The sequence below is a fragment of the Gorilla gorilla genome, chromosome 9 (genome assembly GCF_029281585.2).
Source record: "Gorilla gorilla gorilla isolate KB3781 chromosome 9, NHGRI_mGorGor1-v2.1_pri, whole genome shotgun sequence".
NCBI classification, from domain to species: domain Eukaryota; kingdom Metazoa; phylum Chordata; class Mammalia; order Primates; family Hominidae; genus Gorilla; species Gorilla gorilla.
In genome coordinates, this window is record NC_073233.2 from 20,652,990 (window position 1) to 20,671,295 (window position 18,306).

General features: G+C 45.9%; 1 protein-coding gene and 1 long non-coding RNA gene across 2 annotated transcripts in view; one reads left to right on the top strand and one right to left on the bottom strand.

Annotated features, from left to right (window-relative positions):
* Positions 1-15,102, top strand: part of SPON1 (spondin 1) — a 286,962-nt gene extending 271,860 nt beyond the window's left edge. The window contains exons 8-16 of the mRNA XM_019037489.4: positions 1,770-1,971; positions 2,908-3,048; positions 3,885-3,960; positions 4,979-5,161; positions 6,575-6,745; positions 6,829-6,996; positions 7,903-8,067; positions 10,023-10,286; positions 12,819-15,102. Coding sequence (XP_018893034.4) covers positions 1,770-1,971; positions 2,908-3,048; positions 3,885-3,960; positions 4,979-5,161; positions 6,575-6,745; positions 6,829-6,996; positions 7,903-8,067; positions 10,023-10,286; positions 12,819-12,982 — 1,534 coding nt within the window. The 3' untranslated portion in view covers positions 12,983-15,102. The remainder of the gene's footprint in view (positions 1-1,769; positions 1,972-2,907; positions 3,049-3,884; positions 3,961-4,978; positions 5,162-6,574; positions 6,746-6,828; positions 6,997-7,902; positions 8,068-10,022; positions 10,287-12,818) is intronic.
* LOC129525452 (uncharacterized) lies at positions 6,320-10,024 on the bottom strand. Its single transcript, XR_010135434.1, has 2 exons — positions 9,320-10,024; positions 6,320-8,797 (listed from the first exon to the last, which is right to left on the bottom strand). It is a non-coding gene; the product is annotated as an uncharacterized lncRNA (long non-coding RNA).
* Positions 15,103-18,306: the final 3,204 nt, after the last annotated feature.

Here is an 18,306-nt window from a genome sequence, read left to right on the forward strand (position 1 = left end):
CTGCTGGAAGAGGTGACATGACCTGAGGCTTGAAAGATGAGTGGGCCCAGCATTCTCAAGCTTGAGGTGTATTACAATCTGGAGGGATTATTAAAACAAATTGCTGGGTCCTACCCCAAGTCTCTAATTCAGCAAATCTAGGGTGGGGCTCAAGAATCTGTATTTCTAACAAGTTCCTAGAGGTTGCTGATGCTGCTGGTCCAAGGACCACACTTTTCCAATCACTGAAGAGCTTGCCCAATAGATGCAAGTGCAAGTGGAACCTGCAGCTAACCTGCAGGTAGGCTGGCCTGTCAGGGCCCAGGGAGCTTCTTAGGTAGCAGGTAGTGTGGGATAAGGGAGGGGGTGCATGGGAGGCAGCACCAGGACCTTGTCAATCGATGGATGCCAAAGCCAAGGCTCAGGCCAGGTTCTTCTCCACTCCTGTGGCAGAACCTAGACTGGCATCAGGCTAAAATGGAAAGTCCATTCAGGAAGTCTTTTCCTCCCACCTGTCCCCTTTCTGATCTCCATACGATCCTACAGTGCTTCTCTCAGTAACACTAATGGTAATAAGAGCTCTAGGGCCAGGCACTGGGCTAAGTACTGTCTGCAAGCTAGCTCATTTGAAATTCACAGGAACCCTTTGGAGTAGACGTATGTGATCACCATTTTAAAGATTTGGACACTGAGACGCAGAAAGGTTTGATAATCTGCCCAAGGACACACAGCTGTAACAGGTGATACCAGAGCCCAAGGGGCCCAGTTCCCCAGGCCCCAGTCGGGTCTGCAGTCATTGCTTTCTGGTGCCAGGTGAGGGCAGCCAGAAGTAGCTGGTCCCAACAGAGGGCACAGGGACTTCCAGACAGCTGAGGCAGACCAGCTGCCAGCTGGACTGAACAGAACAGTTGGTCTCTGGCCAAGGATTCCCCATGATTAGCAGCCTGGGGGTGCAGAGTCAGGCCAAGCTGCCTTCAAGCCTCAGCCCCCTCCTAGCTGTGTCTATTAGTTCATTAACCACTTATTCACTTTCATGGCCTCTCTATGAGACAGGATAATAATTCTAACCCCACAGGATTGTCATGAGGGGAAAATGAAATAATATGGGACTGCCACCCGCTGTGTGCTCTGCGAATGTGACTCTTTCCTTTCCAGCCACTCTGAGTGCTTGCTGCCATGTATCTCACATGGTCCCAGCCACTCCTGAGAATCTGAGTGACACAAAGAGAGAGGTTGAAGAGCGGCCTCTGATAGCTTAGACTCAGGATGTTATTCCCAGCAACTGGGGGTGTCGGCCAAAGGTCTCTGACTCTACAGCTGGTCCCTGCTTCCCAGCTGTGAGCCGATGGGTACAGTCTGGCACTGGACAGTGCCTGCTATTAGTGGCCTTCTGAGGGCAATAGAAACAGGAAGCTGGGGGAGATGACCCCTCTGATGGGAGGTTGAGGTGCAAGGATCACTTGAGCCCAGAAGTTTGAGGCAACAGTGAGCCATGATCACACCACTGCACTCCAGCCTGGGTGACAGAGCAAGACTCTGTCTCTGAAAGAAAAACAAAAAGAGAAACTGGATAGGGTGGTAGTATATGGTTCTCTCCACATTTGTTCAATGGATGGGCTCAGGACAGAGAAGGGTATAAACCCACAGTGGCCAAAGGCAGAATTCAGTGGGAGACCACGAATGTGAATACTCTCTGTCCCTCTCATTCTTCATAATCCAGGCAGATTTCCCTCAGAGTGAGGACCAACCCCTAGAACTCTAATATAATGGTCTCTGTATTTCGTTTCCAGGAGAGCAGCACCTTCAGCTGAATTTTCCGTGGACAGAACGCGCCATTTAATGTCCTTCCTGACCATGATGGGCCCTAGTCCCGACTGGAACGTAGGCTTATCTGCAGAAGATCTGTGCACCAAGGAATGTGGCTGGGTCCAGAAGGTGGTGCAAGACCTGATTCCCTGGGACGCTGGCACCGACAGCGGGGTGACCTATGAGGTGTGTGTGTGTGCCTGGAGTGGTGAGTGGCAACCTTCCCCAGCACCTTCTCCTTGCCTACCCACTTCCTGAGTGTCCTGGACACAGAGGGGATCTGTCCCAGGCTCTGTCCTAGGTGAACTTTCAGTCTGGCTGGGGAGGCTGGCATGGTCGCATCATCACATATGGTGTAATTTGGGCTCTGGGAACTGTCTGTGCAGTGGCCAGGAGAGCACGGAGAGGGAACTGCTAAAGAGCAGTTCCCAGGTGAGCAGGGGACAGCATTCCAAAGCCATGATTGCAAGAGCGAAGGTTTCTGGACAGCTGGGCTAAGGAGTTTGCATTCTGCCCTGAATGTCATATTTCTCTGATATGATCTATTGCATTGAAATCTGGAGCCATCAGAAAACCAATGGGAGAACAATCTAGAACAGACATCTGCAAACTATGGTTTGGAAGACAAATCTGCCCTACAATGTGATTTGTCAATAAAGTTTTCAAAGCCAGTTACACTCCTCCAAGTACATATTATCTGCGGCTGTTTTCTCACTACCACAGCTGAGTTGAATATTAGCAACAGACACAATATGGTTCACAAAGCCTAAAATATTTAGCATCTGACCCTTTACGAAAAAAGTTTTCCAATGCCTGGTCTACTAGAAAGAGTTTGGGATTCAGGCCAACCTGGCTCAGCCATTTCCTAGCTGGGATGGCCTCTCTGAAACTTGGCTTCTTCATCTTAGCACAATCCTACCATGTACATGGAAGAATTTTAAAATATAGTTCTAGAAATTTCTCAGCACAGTATGTGGCATGAACACAATTCCATAAATATAAATAGTAGTTACGCTTGTTAAATTCCTATCAAGGACTTTGCTCTGATCCATATAACAAATGGCTTTTGTGGGTTTTCCCAATTTTATTTCTTACTCTTTACCTCTGTATGTTTTCTTGCAGTCACCCAACAAACCCACCATTCCCCAGGAGAAAATCCGGCCCCTGACCAGCCTGGACCATCCTCAGAGTCCTTTCTACGACCCAGAGGGTGGGTCCATCACTCAAGTAGCCAGAGTTGTCATCGAGAGAATCGCACGGAAGGTACTGGGTTAGAACCCACTCTGGCATCGACCTTTCCCGGTAGGAGTGCCAGGGAGATTGTACACCCTTCTGCTCTAGAATCATAGAGTCACTGGCAGAAAGCACCTCAGGATATGGAATTCCTGGGCCTCCCCGGGTTTCTAATATGCAAATTATTTCATAAGATGAAAATAAGCAGGCCAGGCACTGTAGCCCATGCCTGTAATCCCAGCCCTTTGGGAGTCCAAGGTGGGCAGATCACCTGAGGTCAGGAATTCAAGACCAGCCTGGCCAACATGGTGAAACCCCATCTCTACTAAAAATACAAAAATTGGCTGGGCATGGTGGCAGGGACCTGTAATTCCAGCTACTCGGGAGGCTAAGGCAGGAGAATTGCTTGAACCCTGGAGGTGGAGGTTACAGTGAGCCAAGATTGCGCCATTGCGCTCCAGCCTGGGTGACAAGAGCGAAACTTCATCTCAAAAAGAAAAAAGAAAAAAGAAAAAAAAGGAAAATGAGCAAAATTAACTCAGCAGTGAGGCCCAGGGCTCAAATGAACAATTTGATCCAGGCAAATTGCTTTCATTGTGAGTTCTGTAATTGATTACTAATATCCGCCATGGGCCAGGAACTGGGGAGTGGTGGTACCCAAGTTATGTATTTATCATCCCTGGTTAGCCATTCCTGCTTTCTTGGCATTTCTTTCTCAGGCAGATTGTAAATGTTGGTCCAGAACTTTGCCATGGCATATGATTTGTATACAGAATGGGCATTAGATTTTAGTCCTCTTTCACCTTCCCCCTACACATTCCCTTCTTTCTCTCATGTGAGCCCTCCAAGTAAAATTCCTTTTGCAGGGTGAACAATGCAATATTGTACCTGACAATGTCGATGATATTGTAGCTGACCTGGCTCCAGAAGAGAAAGATGAAGGTACGTTGTTTTCTTTTGTTACAGGTGGCAACATAAATTGACATAACCCTTTGAGAAAGCAATTTGCTAACTTGTTTTAAGAACCATAAACCATGTGCTTTGACTTGGTAATCGTATCTCTGAGGATTTCTCCTCAAGAAATAATCAAAAACAAGGCCAAGGTTAGGCCCAAAGCATAAGGGAATTGGTGAAGATATGACATCATAATATATACTCAACAACATCAGGCCTTTAAAACAATCATGTAAATCTCATTTGAATGGGCTTCGCAGGGTTCAGACCACTCTCTGCTTCGATTCTCAGGCCAGCCTATGAGGCGGGTGTGGATACATTCACTTTCCCAGCAAGCAAAGAGAGGCCCAGATCCTACAATCAGGAGGGAGTGACAGAGTCATGGTTCAAGCTCAAGTTTTCTTATGGGATCTGGAGCCAGACAACCTGGACTCTCAGTAGACATGTGATCTTGGGCAAGAAGCTAACCTTCCTGTCTCAGTTTCCTCAACAGTCAAATGGGGATAATAAAAGAACCTGCTTCATACAGTTGTGAGAATTAAATGGGATAAAACATGTAAGGCTCTTAGAATGGTGCTGGTACATGATAAGTACTCAATGAATAGCAGCTGCTCTTATTCTTACCATGACAACTGTGTATGGGATCATTGGGAAGATGAAGCCATGGCATGTAAACAAGCCTTGAGCTTTTCAAAATTACCTACAATGAGCCTGCATGTGTCTGGAAACAATGCCAAGATGAGGGACTGAAAATGAGAAGACGTTCATGTGTTGAGAGGAAGGGATAATAAGAATCATTCTGCTTATTTAGATATTTATTAGCAAGATGTTAAACTATTATCTTTAAAGGGAAGTGGATGGCTGCTTCCATCCCAGGAGCATGCAGGCTCACTGAGGTCAGTCTGGCAGCATGGCTTTTCTTGTCCCCAGGTGAGCTGGTATGGGGAGAGGGCCAGTGGCAGCTCCCATAGGTTCCCAGGGAAAACATGTCAAACACTCTTTCCAGATGACACCCCTGAAACCTGCATCTACTCCAACTGGTCCCCATGGTCCGCCTGCAGCTCCTCCACCTGCGACAAAGGCAAGAGGATGCGACAGCGCATGCTGAAGGCACAGCTGGACCTCAGCGTCCCCTGCCCTGACACCCAGGACTTCCAGCCCTGCATGGGCCCTGGCTGCAGTGACGAAGGTGAGGAGACAACCCAGACCAGCCAGGGACTGGCAGGAGTTCAACCAGCCAGGGGCTGGCAGGAGTTCAGGAAGGGAGGGTCTGCCTAGCAGTCAGACAGTGTCCCTGGTGAGGGCACAAGGACCCTGACAGTAGATGTCAGTGGGGTCCACCTTGGGCAAACTCCTATCTGCAACAGTGTCTTGAGGGCTCTGAACACAGAACCTCTCTTATATCAAAGGAATTCTTGAGATTGACCACCCCCTCCTTCTTTTACTGAAGAGCTAACAAACATAGATACATCTTATGACAAGTTACAGATAACACATAGCCTGCTTCTGGGCCTTAACTCCAATCTCTTCTTAAGGAGCCTGTTAACAGTCAGCCCAGATTGAATCTAGATCCATTGCCCTAATTCTGTCATTTACGGCCCCTCATCTGTGTTCCACCTCAGCGTGAGTCAGAGCACTCTCACTTCTTTGTGTCAGGACCTTTGGGCTGATTGCAGAAATTCTCAGTCTATTTGCAACAGTGCAAAGGTCAGCCTTTAAGTATAATCTTGCAACACCTATATCATGATGGCGCAAGCTTCAAGGTTGCACTAAGCTGATTGCTGTGCAAAGGTCAGCTATCTGCTTCCCAAGCCATGACCCCTTTCTCTGCCTGATAGATCTACGCTACTCTGCCCTGATCTTATAGGATGCAATAAGGCAATGGGAAGGCACTGTATAGGCTGGACTGGTGTATGGCAGGGAAAAAAACCACTTCCAAGCTGAGGATAAAGAAAGCAAGCTTATCCCATGCAGGTCATTAATTCCTTGGCTCTGCCTAGAGGGAGGCTCTTAAACACCTCTCCCAGTGTTGCACTTTCACGATGGTTTATTGCTAGCTCATTTTGCCCACAATAAGCACTTTGGAGGGGAGTAAACCCTCCCGTAGACAAGTCATTCCTACAAACAGGCGGGAGGAAAGCTGGGACTGGCCTGTCAACATTGAAGCCTCTTTCTTGGGGCTGGGACTGGGGAGCTGTCTAAGCTGAGGAGCTGAGGTCCTTAACCTCCCCTTCCACAGGGAAGGACTGTTCCTCATACAAATGGATTATGATTTATCTTAAATTATATGTAGATTAAATTATATCTTATATTAGATATATGCGTGTACATTTTTTAAACACCATCCTTTCCATACAAGCATCTTTCAAATGTATTTTCATGAGATAGATAAAGAGTAATTCTGAGTGTCCCATGCACCTGGAAAAGAGGCATTTCCACTTAGAGAACTTTGCCAGTTTAAGGATTTAGACCTCTTAGGTGTGCAGACAGCCTCAACTGCCTGACTCCTCTTGATTCCCGCTGGCGGGAAGTTCCCACTGCGCGGCCTGGCAGGCGCCCCTGCCACCGTGCACTGCTGCAGCGTTCACTTGGTGTGTTGCAGACGGCTCCACCTGCACCATGTCCGAGTGGATCACCTGGTCGCCCTGCAGCATCTCCTGCGGCATGGGCATGAGGTCCCGGGAGAGGTATGTGAAGCAGTTCCCGGAGGACGGCTCCGTGTGCACGCTGCCCACTGAGGAAACGGAGAAGTGCACGGTCAACGAGGAGTGCTGTGAGTGGGGGCCCCGGGCGGGCGGGCGGGCAAGCAGGTCGGGGAGGCAGCAGGTGCGACTCCAATGCCGCCGGCCTCCCCAGCTCCCAGCAGCTGCCTGATGACCGAGTGGGGCGAGTGGGACGAGTGCAGCGCCACCTGCGGCATGGGCATGAAGAAGCGGCACCGCATGATCAAGATGAGCCCCGCAGATGGCTCCATGTGCAAAGCCGAGACGTCACAGGCAGAGAAGTGCATGATGCCAGAGTGCCGTGAGTGAGAGCGGGGGTGGACTTGAAGGAGGCCACCGGGGACAGGCATGGAGGGGTGGAGGGCCATGGCATCCACTATTACCACCATAAAGGTCGGAGGCTGAGCAGAGGAAAGCATGGCCCATGGTCCTTGCTGGGCACTGCTGGGAGCCAGATGAGAGACATAGGTGTGTAGACATCAACCAGACCCAGAGAGAGTAACCTCCATTGGGGGACATTCTAAGCAATGCTAGGGTGGCAAACTGGTGGCCTCTGGATAGAATTCACCTGCAGCTGTGTTTTATAGGAGTGTCTTTCTTGCAGTGGTGGGGAGGAGGGACAATACATTTAGGTGGGACATACATACACTACCCAGGTCCAGCCCACTCCTGTTGTACATTGGACTTGGCTGATCCCATAAAGCATGACCTCCCCTGCTCTGTGCACAAATGCATATGGGCCTGCCCACACATTAGTATGCAGATGTATACAGGCACACAAGTACATACACATTCTAGGGAATTCAGGACCACAATGTCTAAAAATGCATCCCTGAGCCTCTCCTGAAGTGCCTGATTCTTAATGAGTGTGGGATGTTTCTGTCTCTAGGAAGACCCTGCTAAGATCCTAAGATCCTCAGTGGCCTTTCTAGTGGGGACTTATGTAGTCATATTGCTACCCTCATGTCATAACCATTGGGGGGGGGGGGGGGGTCAGCAGGGAGATGAAAGAGAGTGACAAGAAGAGCAGTAGGCTGCTGAGCCACTTCTTGCTCCATAGATTTCACTCTTATTTGAACCCATGGGCCAATTCCACTTTATTCCAGGGGCCAAAGCAGGGGACTCGGTGTGGAACACCGTGGGGTCAGGGAGATCAAACAAAACAAAAGGAACCTGTTCTCAGTGGCAAACCTGGTTCTTGATCTAGACACCATCCCATGCTTGCTGTCCCCATGGTCCGAGTGGAGTGACTGCAGCGTGACCTGCGGGAAGGGCATGCGAACCCGACAGCGGATGCTCAAGTCTCTGGCAGAACTTGGAGACTGCAATGAGGATCTGGAGCAGGTGGAGAAGTGCATGCTCCCTGAATGCCGTAAGTCCTGGAGCTCCTCAAGGCCCATCACTTCTATATTCCTGAGTCCAGGGAGCCCTGAACCAGCCAGTGCTAATACTGCTAGATCCTAGAATAAAATGGTTTGCTGGGGAAGAGTTTGGGGTTTGGCTTTCAGTGTTTGCAGTTACTTAAACACTGCAGTCAATTTCATTAATAAAGTGAGAATCCCACTACCGTCTACAGAACACCCAAAGTTAAGGTTCCTGTGAAGTCTAAATGACAGACACATACGAAAAACAGCACAAAGCTCAATAAACCTTAGTTCTTTCCCTCCTCTCCCCCAACAATTATGGGCTTGCCTGACCCATGGATTTTCCAAGCATTTTAATTCTATTCTCCCTGTGACCATTTTAATTCCCCATGACCAGAGGCTGGACATTAAATCAATGACTCCTGCAGACTGGTAAGAAAACCAGCAAGAAAACAAGCCAAGTTCTCAAAAACTCACCCCACCCCGCTCCACTCCCAGTCCTGTTTTCCAAAGTCTCTGCCGTCAGCTGTTTGTATTACATGGGACTAATCTCCAAGCAGAGCAAGCCAGTTTCCTTGGCTGGTGTTCCAAGAGCTGCTTTTTTGGGTGGTGAAAGGGCAGGCACAGTGGCTGTGGCTCCGGCCCCCTCCAGCATGTACTTGCAGTCGTTCATCCTGCCTCCCCTAGCTAGTAACCTTCAGCCGATGACTCAGCACCTCTGTTCCTCAGTTTCTCCATCTGTAAAGTAGCAGGAAATAGTTCCTAGGTTGCTCTGAGGATGAAATCAAGTAACTGGTCCAAAGTATGAGCACTGGACATGGCAAGGATAGGCCTTAATCCCTGCTCCACGCTCCAGCTCCTGGGTTGTTTTAGGAGACTCAGCCATGGGTGGAGGTAACTTGCACCACCCACTAGAGAAAGCCTGGGGTTTTCAGTAACTAAGATTGGCCCATGGTTCAGGCCAGCTCACCAGAGTTGGGGCCCCATAGCCTTCTGACTTAGAGTGCCTGGGGTCCACTGAAGTAAGGGAGAGGAAAATGAAAATTTATGGAGCACTTACAGGGCTGGGAGCATCTCATTTAATCCTTACAACCTAATGAAAAAAAAAATACCATGATCCCCATTTTGCAGATAAGAAAGCTGCCTGAGCTTCCACAGGCGGGATAAAAGAACTGAAACTGTTGAACTAAATGAGGACATCTAAGTCCACCACCCTGACTTTGGCCTTGCAAGGCCAACAGAGAGCTTGGAATAATTTACCTCCCTGGGACACATCCTGACAGTCAAACTGATGTGTTATTTTCCTTTCACATTTATGAGATGCTGGCTTAGTAAAAATTTACTGGATCTCGATAAACCATAAAGCACCACTTGCTCCTGACCCTCTTCTCTACTGAATGTCCCATTTCTGGCCCCTGTGTTTTTTGCATAGACCACCATATATAGAACACAGGATGATGTTGAGAATGAAAAGCTGCCAGGGTGTGTTAGAACCACAATGTCCTTGGTATTGGTCCACAAGGGTCAGCCACCTTTAGCTTGTTGACTTGTTCTCTCCAAAGAGCAGCAGGGGGCTTGTTGGCCTTGCTCTGAAAAATATCACCAGTGAGTTTCGGACTGTGGGAAGCTATTCTGTACTTGAGGCTGATCTGACAATATTCTAGTTCACAGAGCAGGGCAAGAGGCTCTGAATACATCCTGAAAGTCCTCCAAAGCCTTCTTGAGTCATAGAGGGAGCATAGAATGGGTGATGACCTGGCACCAATCCTGCCTCTGCTGCTTACCAACCACACGGGCTGAAGTCAGCCTGCCTCTTTGGAGCCTCAGTTTCTTCTTCTGTAAAATAGCATGACACAGCACCTGCTTTGCATTCCTCATAGGCTTGTTGAGACGTTCAAAGGAGAGCGTGACCATATCTTGTTTCAGACATGTGATACACTCATGCCCATCTGTGTCTTGCCAGCCATTGACTGTGAGCTCACCGAGTGGTCCCAGTGGTCGGAATGTAACAAGTCATGTGGGAAAGGCCACGTGATTCGAACCCGGATGATCCAAATGGAGCCTCAGTTTGGAGGTGCACCCTGCCCAGAGACTGTGCAGCGAAAAAAGTGCCGCATCCGGAAATGCCTTCGAAATCCATCCATCCAGAAGCTACGCTGGAGGGAGGCCCGAGAGAGCCGGCGGAGTGAGCAGCTGAAAGAAGAGTCTGAAGGGGAGCAGTTCCCAGGTATGGCTCCCAAGTGTCAGCCTGGGTGGTCTCCAGGACAGGCAGGGCTCTGCACTGGGCTAAGTCTTGGACCTGTTTAAAAAAAAAAAAAAAGTCGGGGAGAGTCTGTATCTTCTGGAGTCTTCAGGCCACATTTTGATTCTTTAGATCCAAGTTTGTTCCCAAATATTGAGCAAGCATAATTTATAAAGGAGATTGGCGGTGGGGGTCCTTTATCAAAGAACATTTAGATAAACTAATTATCTGCCAAAAATAAATTTTCAAGCAAAGAATCTTTAGGAATTACAGTTCCTTCTTTTCTACACACATATAAAACCAATAATGTGTCCAACTTTGCTCAAAGTCAGTTATGACAGCAACACCATTCACTCCTTGCAAAGAGGGAAAATGATACAGATGTGTCAAAGGAGTCTTGTTCATCATTTAGGGAATGTTCCTGAGAACCTCCCAGAACACATCATCTTCCATTTTAAGGGTGTGGCTCAGACAAGGCAGCCGTGGCCTGAGACTTTATGATTTTTTTTTGCAAGGCTAACCAGAAGTTTATCAGCAGTGTCATGTCAGCCTTGAGTTTTATTTCCCCAAATAATATTGACCCAAGCTGACAAATAACTAATAGAACAATGCACCAAGTGCTCAGGGAGCTGAGGAATGAGCATCTTACATTGACTGGAGTTCAGGGAGATGTCAGAGCAGGGAAAACTAGAGTGGGTCTTGAAAAATCTGGAGGAGTTTGCCACTTAGAAAAGTACATTCCAGGCCGGGCACGGTGGCTCATGCCTGTAATCCCAGCACCTTGGTAGGCCAAGGCAGGCCAATCACTTGAGGTCAGGAGTTTGAGACCAGCCTGGCCAATATGGTGAAACCCCGTCTCTACTAAAAATACAAAAATTAGCCGGGCATGGTGGCACACACCTGTAATCCCAGCTACTCGGGAGGCTGAAGCAGGAGAATCACTTGAACCGGGGAGGCAGAGGTTGCAGTGAGCCAAGAGCACACCATTGCACTCCAGTCTGGGCAACAAGAGTGAAACTCCATCTCAAATTAAAAAAAAAAAAAAAAAAAAAGGAAAAGTACATTCCAGGCAGCAAGAATAGTCATTACAAAGGCACAGAGATGCCAAAGACCATGATAGGTCCAAGTGATGATAAATGGGATGCAGATGAAGCACAGAGGACAAGGCAGGCAGGAAACCAGGCTGGGAAGGCAGGGACCAGACCACACAAGGCCAGTGGCCCACCAAGGATTTTGGGACCTGATTCTGTAGGTGGTTTTAAGCAAGAGGGTGACTGTATCAGACCTGTGTTGACTGATTTGGGGATGGCAAACAGACACAGAGGCCAGATAGGTTTTATTTGTAACCCAAGAGAAAGATTATACATCCCCAAACTCCAGCTTAACTTCAGAGAGTTCCAGGACTTCAGAAGAAGAAGAAAATGCCTGCCAGGGACTTCAGTGCTGAAGGTGCCCATGTAAAAAAGTGAAGATTAACGTGTACATCAAGTTTTCTGATTTTTAAAGGCCTATTCTTTTTAAAGCGTGAGGATCTACTTGATGGTTCAGGATCCTTATGATTAGGGAGCTGTTTGCATATCAAAGTGCTGTCTGTTCTACATGGTAGTCAGCCAATCAACATTCATTAAAGCCTACTATGTGACAGGTACATAGTTGTACAGTACATTCCTCCATGACTCTTAGCTGTAGTGTGGTTAACAAATATCTCATGTGTAACCATAAATGTGGTGGGTTCTATAAAAGAGGAATCTAGAGTGCTATGGAAGCAGTAATCAAAAGATCTAACCTAATTAATCTCTGGGGTCAGGGAAGTTTTCTTGGAGAGCAGCATGTTTATGCTGAGTAGGAAGAACAAAAATTGTACTTCTCTATACTTAGCATTTGGGAGCCAAGTACTTGGGGAGTAAGGCATAAGAGAAAGTGGTTTAGTGTTCCTTAAATGGCTGCTGCATAAGCCACCCCAAAACAGTCTTTTTAAACAATCACTTAGCAAGATTCTGTGGATCAGTGATGTGAACTGGGTCCGCTGGATGGTTCTTCTTGGGTCTAGTTTGGACTCATTCATGTGGCTACTACTAGCTGGTGGCACAATTGGACCAGACCAGCCTCACCTGCGTATCTGGGGCCTCATGAGATGGCTGGGGCTTCTCTGCACATGGTCTCTCCAGTGGTCTAGCCAGGCTTGCTTACATGGTAGTAGAAGGGTCCTAGCAGCTTTTAGGCCTGTTTTTGCTCATGTCCCATTGGCCATGGCAAATCATGTAGTCAAGTCCAGATTCAAGAGGTGGAGAAACAGAGTCTGCCTTTTGATGAGAAGAACCGTGAAGCATTTGTGGCCATTTTTTGCCGTCAGTCACATATGACCTAACTGTCCCTAATAACGACTCTAACCAAATCATTACATACTTGAGCAGAGGAGGAGCCCAGACAACCACATTTCACAGTTCTACTAGAGTTCAGCATCCCTGTTCCGTCCCCAGTTTCTTCGGGCCTAACAAGGCATTCTCATGCTTTCAGGTTGTAGGATGCGCCCATGGACGGCCTGGTCAGAATGCACCAAACTGTGCGGAGGTGGAATTCAGGAACGTTACATGACTGTAAAGAAGAGATTCAAAAGCTCCCAGTTTACCAGCTGCAAAGACAAGAAGGAGATCAGAGCATGCAATGTTCATCCTTGTTAGCAAGGGTACGAGTTCCCCAGGGCTGCACTCTAGATTCCAGAGTCACCAATGGCTGGATTATTTGCTTGTTTAAGACAACTTAAATTGTGTACACTAGTTTTCATTTTTGCAGTGTGGTTCGCCCAGTAGTCTTGTGGATGCCAGAGACATCCTTTCTGAATACTTCTTGATGGGTACAGGCTGAGTGGGGCACCCTCACCTCCATCCAGCCCTCTTCCTGCAGAGGAGTAGTGTCAGCCACCTTGTACTAAACTGAAACATGTCCCTCTGGAGCTTCCACCTGGCCAGGCAGGACGGAGACTTTGACCTACTCCACATGGAGAGGCAACCATGTCTGGAAGTGACTATGCCTGAGTCCCAGGGTGCGGCAGGTAGGAAACATTCACAGATGAAGACAGCAGATTCCCCACATTCTCATCTTTGGCCTGCTCAATGAAACCATTGTTTGCCCATCTCTTCTTAGTGGAACTTTAGGTCTCTTTTCAAGTCTCCTCAGTCATCAATAGTTCTGGGGAAAAACAGAGCTGGTAGACTTGAAGAGGAGCATTGATGTTGGGTGGCTTTTGTTCTTTCACTGAGAAATTCGGAATACATTTATCTCACCCCTGATATTGGTTCCTGATGCACCCCCCCCCCAAAAATAAATAAATAAATTATGGCTGCTTTATTTAAATATAAGGTAGCTAGTTTTTACACCTGAGATAAATAATAAGCTTAGAGTATATTTTTCCCTTGCTTTTGGGGGTTCAGAGGAGTATGTACAATTCTTCTGGGAAGCCAGCCTTCTGAACTTTTTGGTACTAAATCCTTATTGGAACCAAGACAAAGGAAGCAAAATTGGTCTCTTTAGAGACCAATTTGCCTGAATTTAAAAATCTTCCTACATACATCTAGACTTTCAAGTTTGCAAATCAGTTTTTAGCAAGAAAACATTTTTGCTATACAAACATTTTGCTAAGTCTGCCCAAAGCCCCCCCAAGGCATTCCTTCAACAAAATACAATCTCTGTACTTTAAAGTTATTTTAGTCATGAAATTTTATATGCAGAGAGAAAAAGTTACCGAGACAGAAAATAAATCTAAGGGAAAGGAATATTATGGGATTAAGCTGAGCAAGCAATTCTGGTGGAAAGTCAAACCTGTCAGTGCTCCACACCAGGGCTGTGGTCCTCCCAGACATGCATAGGAATGGCCACAGGTTTACACTGCCTTCCCAGCAATTATAAGCACACCAGATTCAGGGAGACTGACCACCAAGGGATAGTGTAAAAGGACATTTTCTCAGTTGGGTCCATCAGCAGTTTTTCTTCCTGCATTTATTGTTGACAACTATTGTTTCATTTCTTTTATAGGCCTTATTACTGCTTAATCCAAATGTGTGCCATTGCTGAGACACATACAATGCTCTGAATACACTAAGAATTTGTATTAAACACATCAGGATATTTCCAAATACAACATAGTATAGTCCTGAATATGTACTTTAACACAAGAGAGACTATTCAATAAAACCTCACTGGGTCTTTCATGTCTTTAAGCTAAGTAAGTGTTCAGAAGGTTCTTTTTTATATTGTCCTCCACCTCCATCATTTTCAATAAAAGATAGGGCTTTTGCTCCCTTGTTCTTGGAGGGACCATTATTACATCTCTGAACTACCTTTGTATCCAACATATTTTAAATCCTTAAATGAATTGCTTTCTCCCAAAAAAAGCACAATATAAAGAAACACAATATTTAATTATTTTCTACTTGGGGGGAAAAAAAGTCCTCATATAGAAGCACCCACTTTTGCAATATTGTTCTAAGCTATCTATCTAACTCTCAACCCATGATAAAGTTCCTTAAGCTGGTGATTCCTAATCAAGGACAAGCCACCCTAGTGTCTCATGTTTGTATTTGGTCCCAGTTGGGTACATTTTAAAATCCTGATTTTGGAGACTTAAAACCAGGTTAATGGCTAAGAATGGGTAACATGACTCTTGTTGGATTGTTATTTTTTGTTTGCAATGGGGAATTTATAAGAAGCATCAAGTCTCTTTCTTACCAAAGTCTTGTTAGGTGGTTTATAGTTCTTTTGGCTAACAAATCATTTTGGAAATAAAGATTTTTTACTACAAAAATGAAATTTGTTTGGACTTCCACTTGAGACAGTAAAGAGAGTATTAGACACCCAGTAAAAACTGCCATATAAAGAAGTGTAATTGTTTGTTGTGTATGTATTTTTTTCAATGCCAAACCAGCTGTGATCCAATTTACATCCACATTTTAAGTTCAACAGCAAGAAGTTCAGAGAGAGATTTCCCAACCAGACATTGGGTCACTCACTGGTCACCTTGCCAGTGCATTTTATTAGAAGGGAATCTGTTGTAGCAAATGGGAATAAACCTGGGTTTCTATAGACCCAGAACTGAAAAAATAAACATTGTGCTGTTTTTAATTTGAACTTTGCATATTGAACATATTTTAGGGATACTCAGTCTATGTACTCCCTCCAGGAAGTAAGGGTACATTACACATTCTCACACAACTATAGCTCTCCAGAAATAGTCCAGGTCAAATGCATGGCTAAAATGTGCTACGGCTCGAGTTTGTTCCCACCAAAACTCACGCTTGAAATTTGATCCCCAAGGTGGCCGCGTTGGGAGGTGGGCCTAGTGGGAAGGGTTTGGGTCATGCAGGCATATCCCTCATGAATGGCTTGGTACCATTGTAGTGAAGTAGTTCTCTCTCTAGACTGAATTAGTTCTCACAGAATTGTTCCCAAGGGAGTAGGGTGTTACGAAGCCAGGATGCCCCTTGATTTTGCCTCTTCAAACACATCCATGTCCCCTTTGACCTTCCCCACTATGACACAGCATGAAAAGCCCTCAACAGAAATGGAGCAGATGCTGGCAACATGCTTCTTGTACTTCCTAGCCTGAAGAATCATGAGCTAAATAAAATAAACCTTTTTTCTTTATAAATTACCCAGCCTAAGGTATTGTTATAGCAACATTAAAAGGACTAAGATGAGTATCAATACACAAAAATTCTCAAAGTCAAATTATTTCTGTGACTTATTTCTGTTTAGTCTACATTTCAGACAATGGTTAAAAAATAAAATTTTTTTCTGAGATGGAGTTTCGCTCTTTTTGCCCAGGCTGGAGTGCAGTGACACGATCTCGGTTCACTGCAACCTCCACCTTCCCGGTTCAAGCAATTCTCCTGCCTCAGCCTCCCGAGTAGCTGGGACTACAGGCACCCACCACCACGCCTGGCTAATTTTTTGTATTTTTAAGTAGAGACAGGGTTTCTCCATGTTGGTCAGGCAGGTCTCAAACCCCCAACCTCAGGTGATCCAACTGCCTCAGCCTCCCAAAGTGCTGGGATTACAGGCGTGAGCCACCACGCCTAGCAAAAAAAATAATGTTTTAAATAAAAAATCCAGCCTGGGCAACATGGCAAAGCCCTGTCTATACAAAAAATACAAAAATTGTCTGGGTGCAGTCACTCACGCCTGTAATCCCAGCAGACTTTGGGAGGTGGAGGCAGGTGGATTATCTGAGGTCAGGAGTTTGAGACTTCCCTGGCCAACATGGTGAAACCCCGTCTCTACTAAAAATACAAAAATTAGCTGAGCATGGTGGTGTGCGCCTGTAGTCCCAGCTACTCAGGAGGCTGAGGCAGGAGAATCACCTGAACCAGGGAGGCAGAAGTTGCAGTGAGCCGAGGTCGCACCACCGCACTCAAGCCTGGGCAACAGAGAGAGACCGTCTCCAAAAAAAAAAAAAAAAAGCCAGCGTGGTGGTGCGTGCCTATAGTCCCAACTACACTGGAAGCTGAGGTGAGAGAATCACCTGAACCCAGGAGGTAGTCTGCTGTGGGCCATGTTCATACCACTGCACTCCAGCCTGAATGACATAGTAAGACTCTGTCTCAAAAAAAATCAGAAAGCTCAAGACCTGTAGAAAGGCCTCTCCTCAGCTTATAATGGAATCTGACCATTAAAAGAGCTCAGCTTTGGAAGTTCAGCTACAAAGGAGCTAAATATTTATTCCCTAACGATAGACTCTGTTGTTCAAACAAACAAACAAACAAAAAACTAAACATTAATGTTTAATCCTTAATTATAACAGACCCAAGGAAGACACAGTCATTTCCTCTATTTTGTTATGTGATGCCATCAATTTTAATAAGAGAATGATTCATGTTGTTCTTCATATTGCCCAATGTAGGGAGAATGAATAAAAATAAATCCCTTTTGAAAATGAGATGCAGTAACAAATTATAAATAGCAGCTGAATGCTAATTAGCATGAAGCTAATTCTTCAATTTACATCCTTTGAAATCTGAAAGCAAAAGATCTACACTAAAATGTCAAATTTAAATAATGACATCCTGCTTTAGAAACCCTGTTGGTTCAGAAGGCTTCACATGCTCTGTAGGGTGGAGAGCAGAGGCTGTGTCATGGTTCAGTACCACGGACCTAGGTTCAAACCACTGCTGCACCTGAGTACCCATGAGGGTTGGGGCCAGTTATTTTACCTTTTCTGGCCTTAGGCTTCGACACAAACTCTCTCCTACTAGCAGACACCTCTACTCCACCTCCACAATTTAGACAATTCTTACACGTGGGTCTTGATGGTATCCTGTTGTAGGACTCATTGAAAGCCAACTGCACTCCACCCAACCCTCACTTCATAAATAAGTAAATGCATGCACTGTGTGAAGCTGGTTTGGGTTGCATTTCTGTCACTTATAACTGAAAATGTCATGACAAATAAAATATGCATGCATAATTTTACAGTTATCAGAGCAAAATGAAATTTGTCTTCACTTAACATTCATAATATTCATAATGTCTTAACATAAGATAGCACTCATTAACATTTTCTCATACTGTTCTAAATACTCCTAGTCTTTATAACTGATTGGTAATAGTTCTCATATTTTAAGCAGTTGCATGTTTAAGCAATTTTTCTTTACCTCAAATAATCTGTAAGTATTCACAGAAGGGAAAAGGGTGAAAACATCTTATTCAAGTCTACTGACTCCAACACCTGGAGTTGGTATAAGCATAGTCCCTCTTTTTCTAGTGCTGGAATGCAACTGTTACTCAGTGGTCCTAACCTGGAATCACTAGCCTACAGAGGAAGTCAAAAGAGCCACCTGTGAAAAACACTCGACTCTCCTGCTCCCTTCCCCACTACACTAGTGCTGCCCAAATCAAGACATGCAGCCTGATAAGATCCACAAATGAGATAAAGAAACTGAAAGCAAGTGTTTAGAAACTCTTAACTTGACACTGCCATGATATACAGGAGAATGATTATTTTCCAAATAAT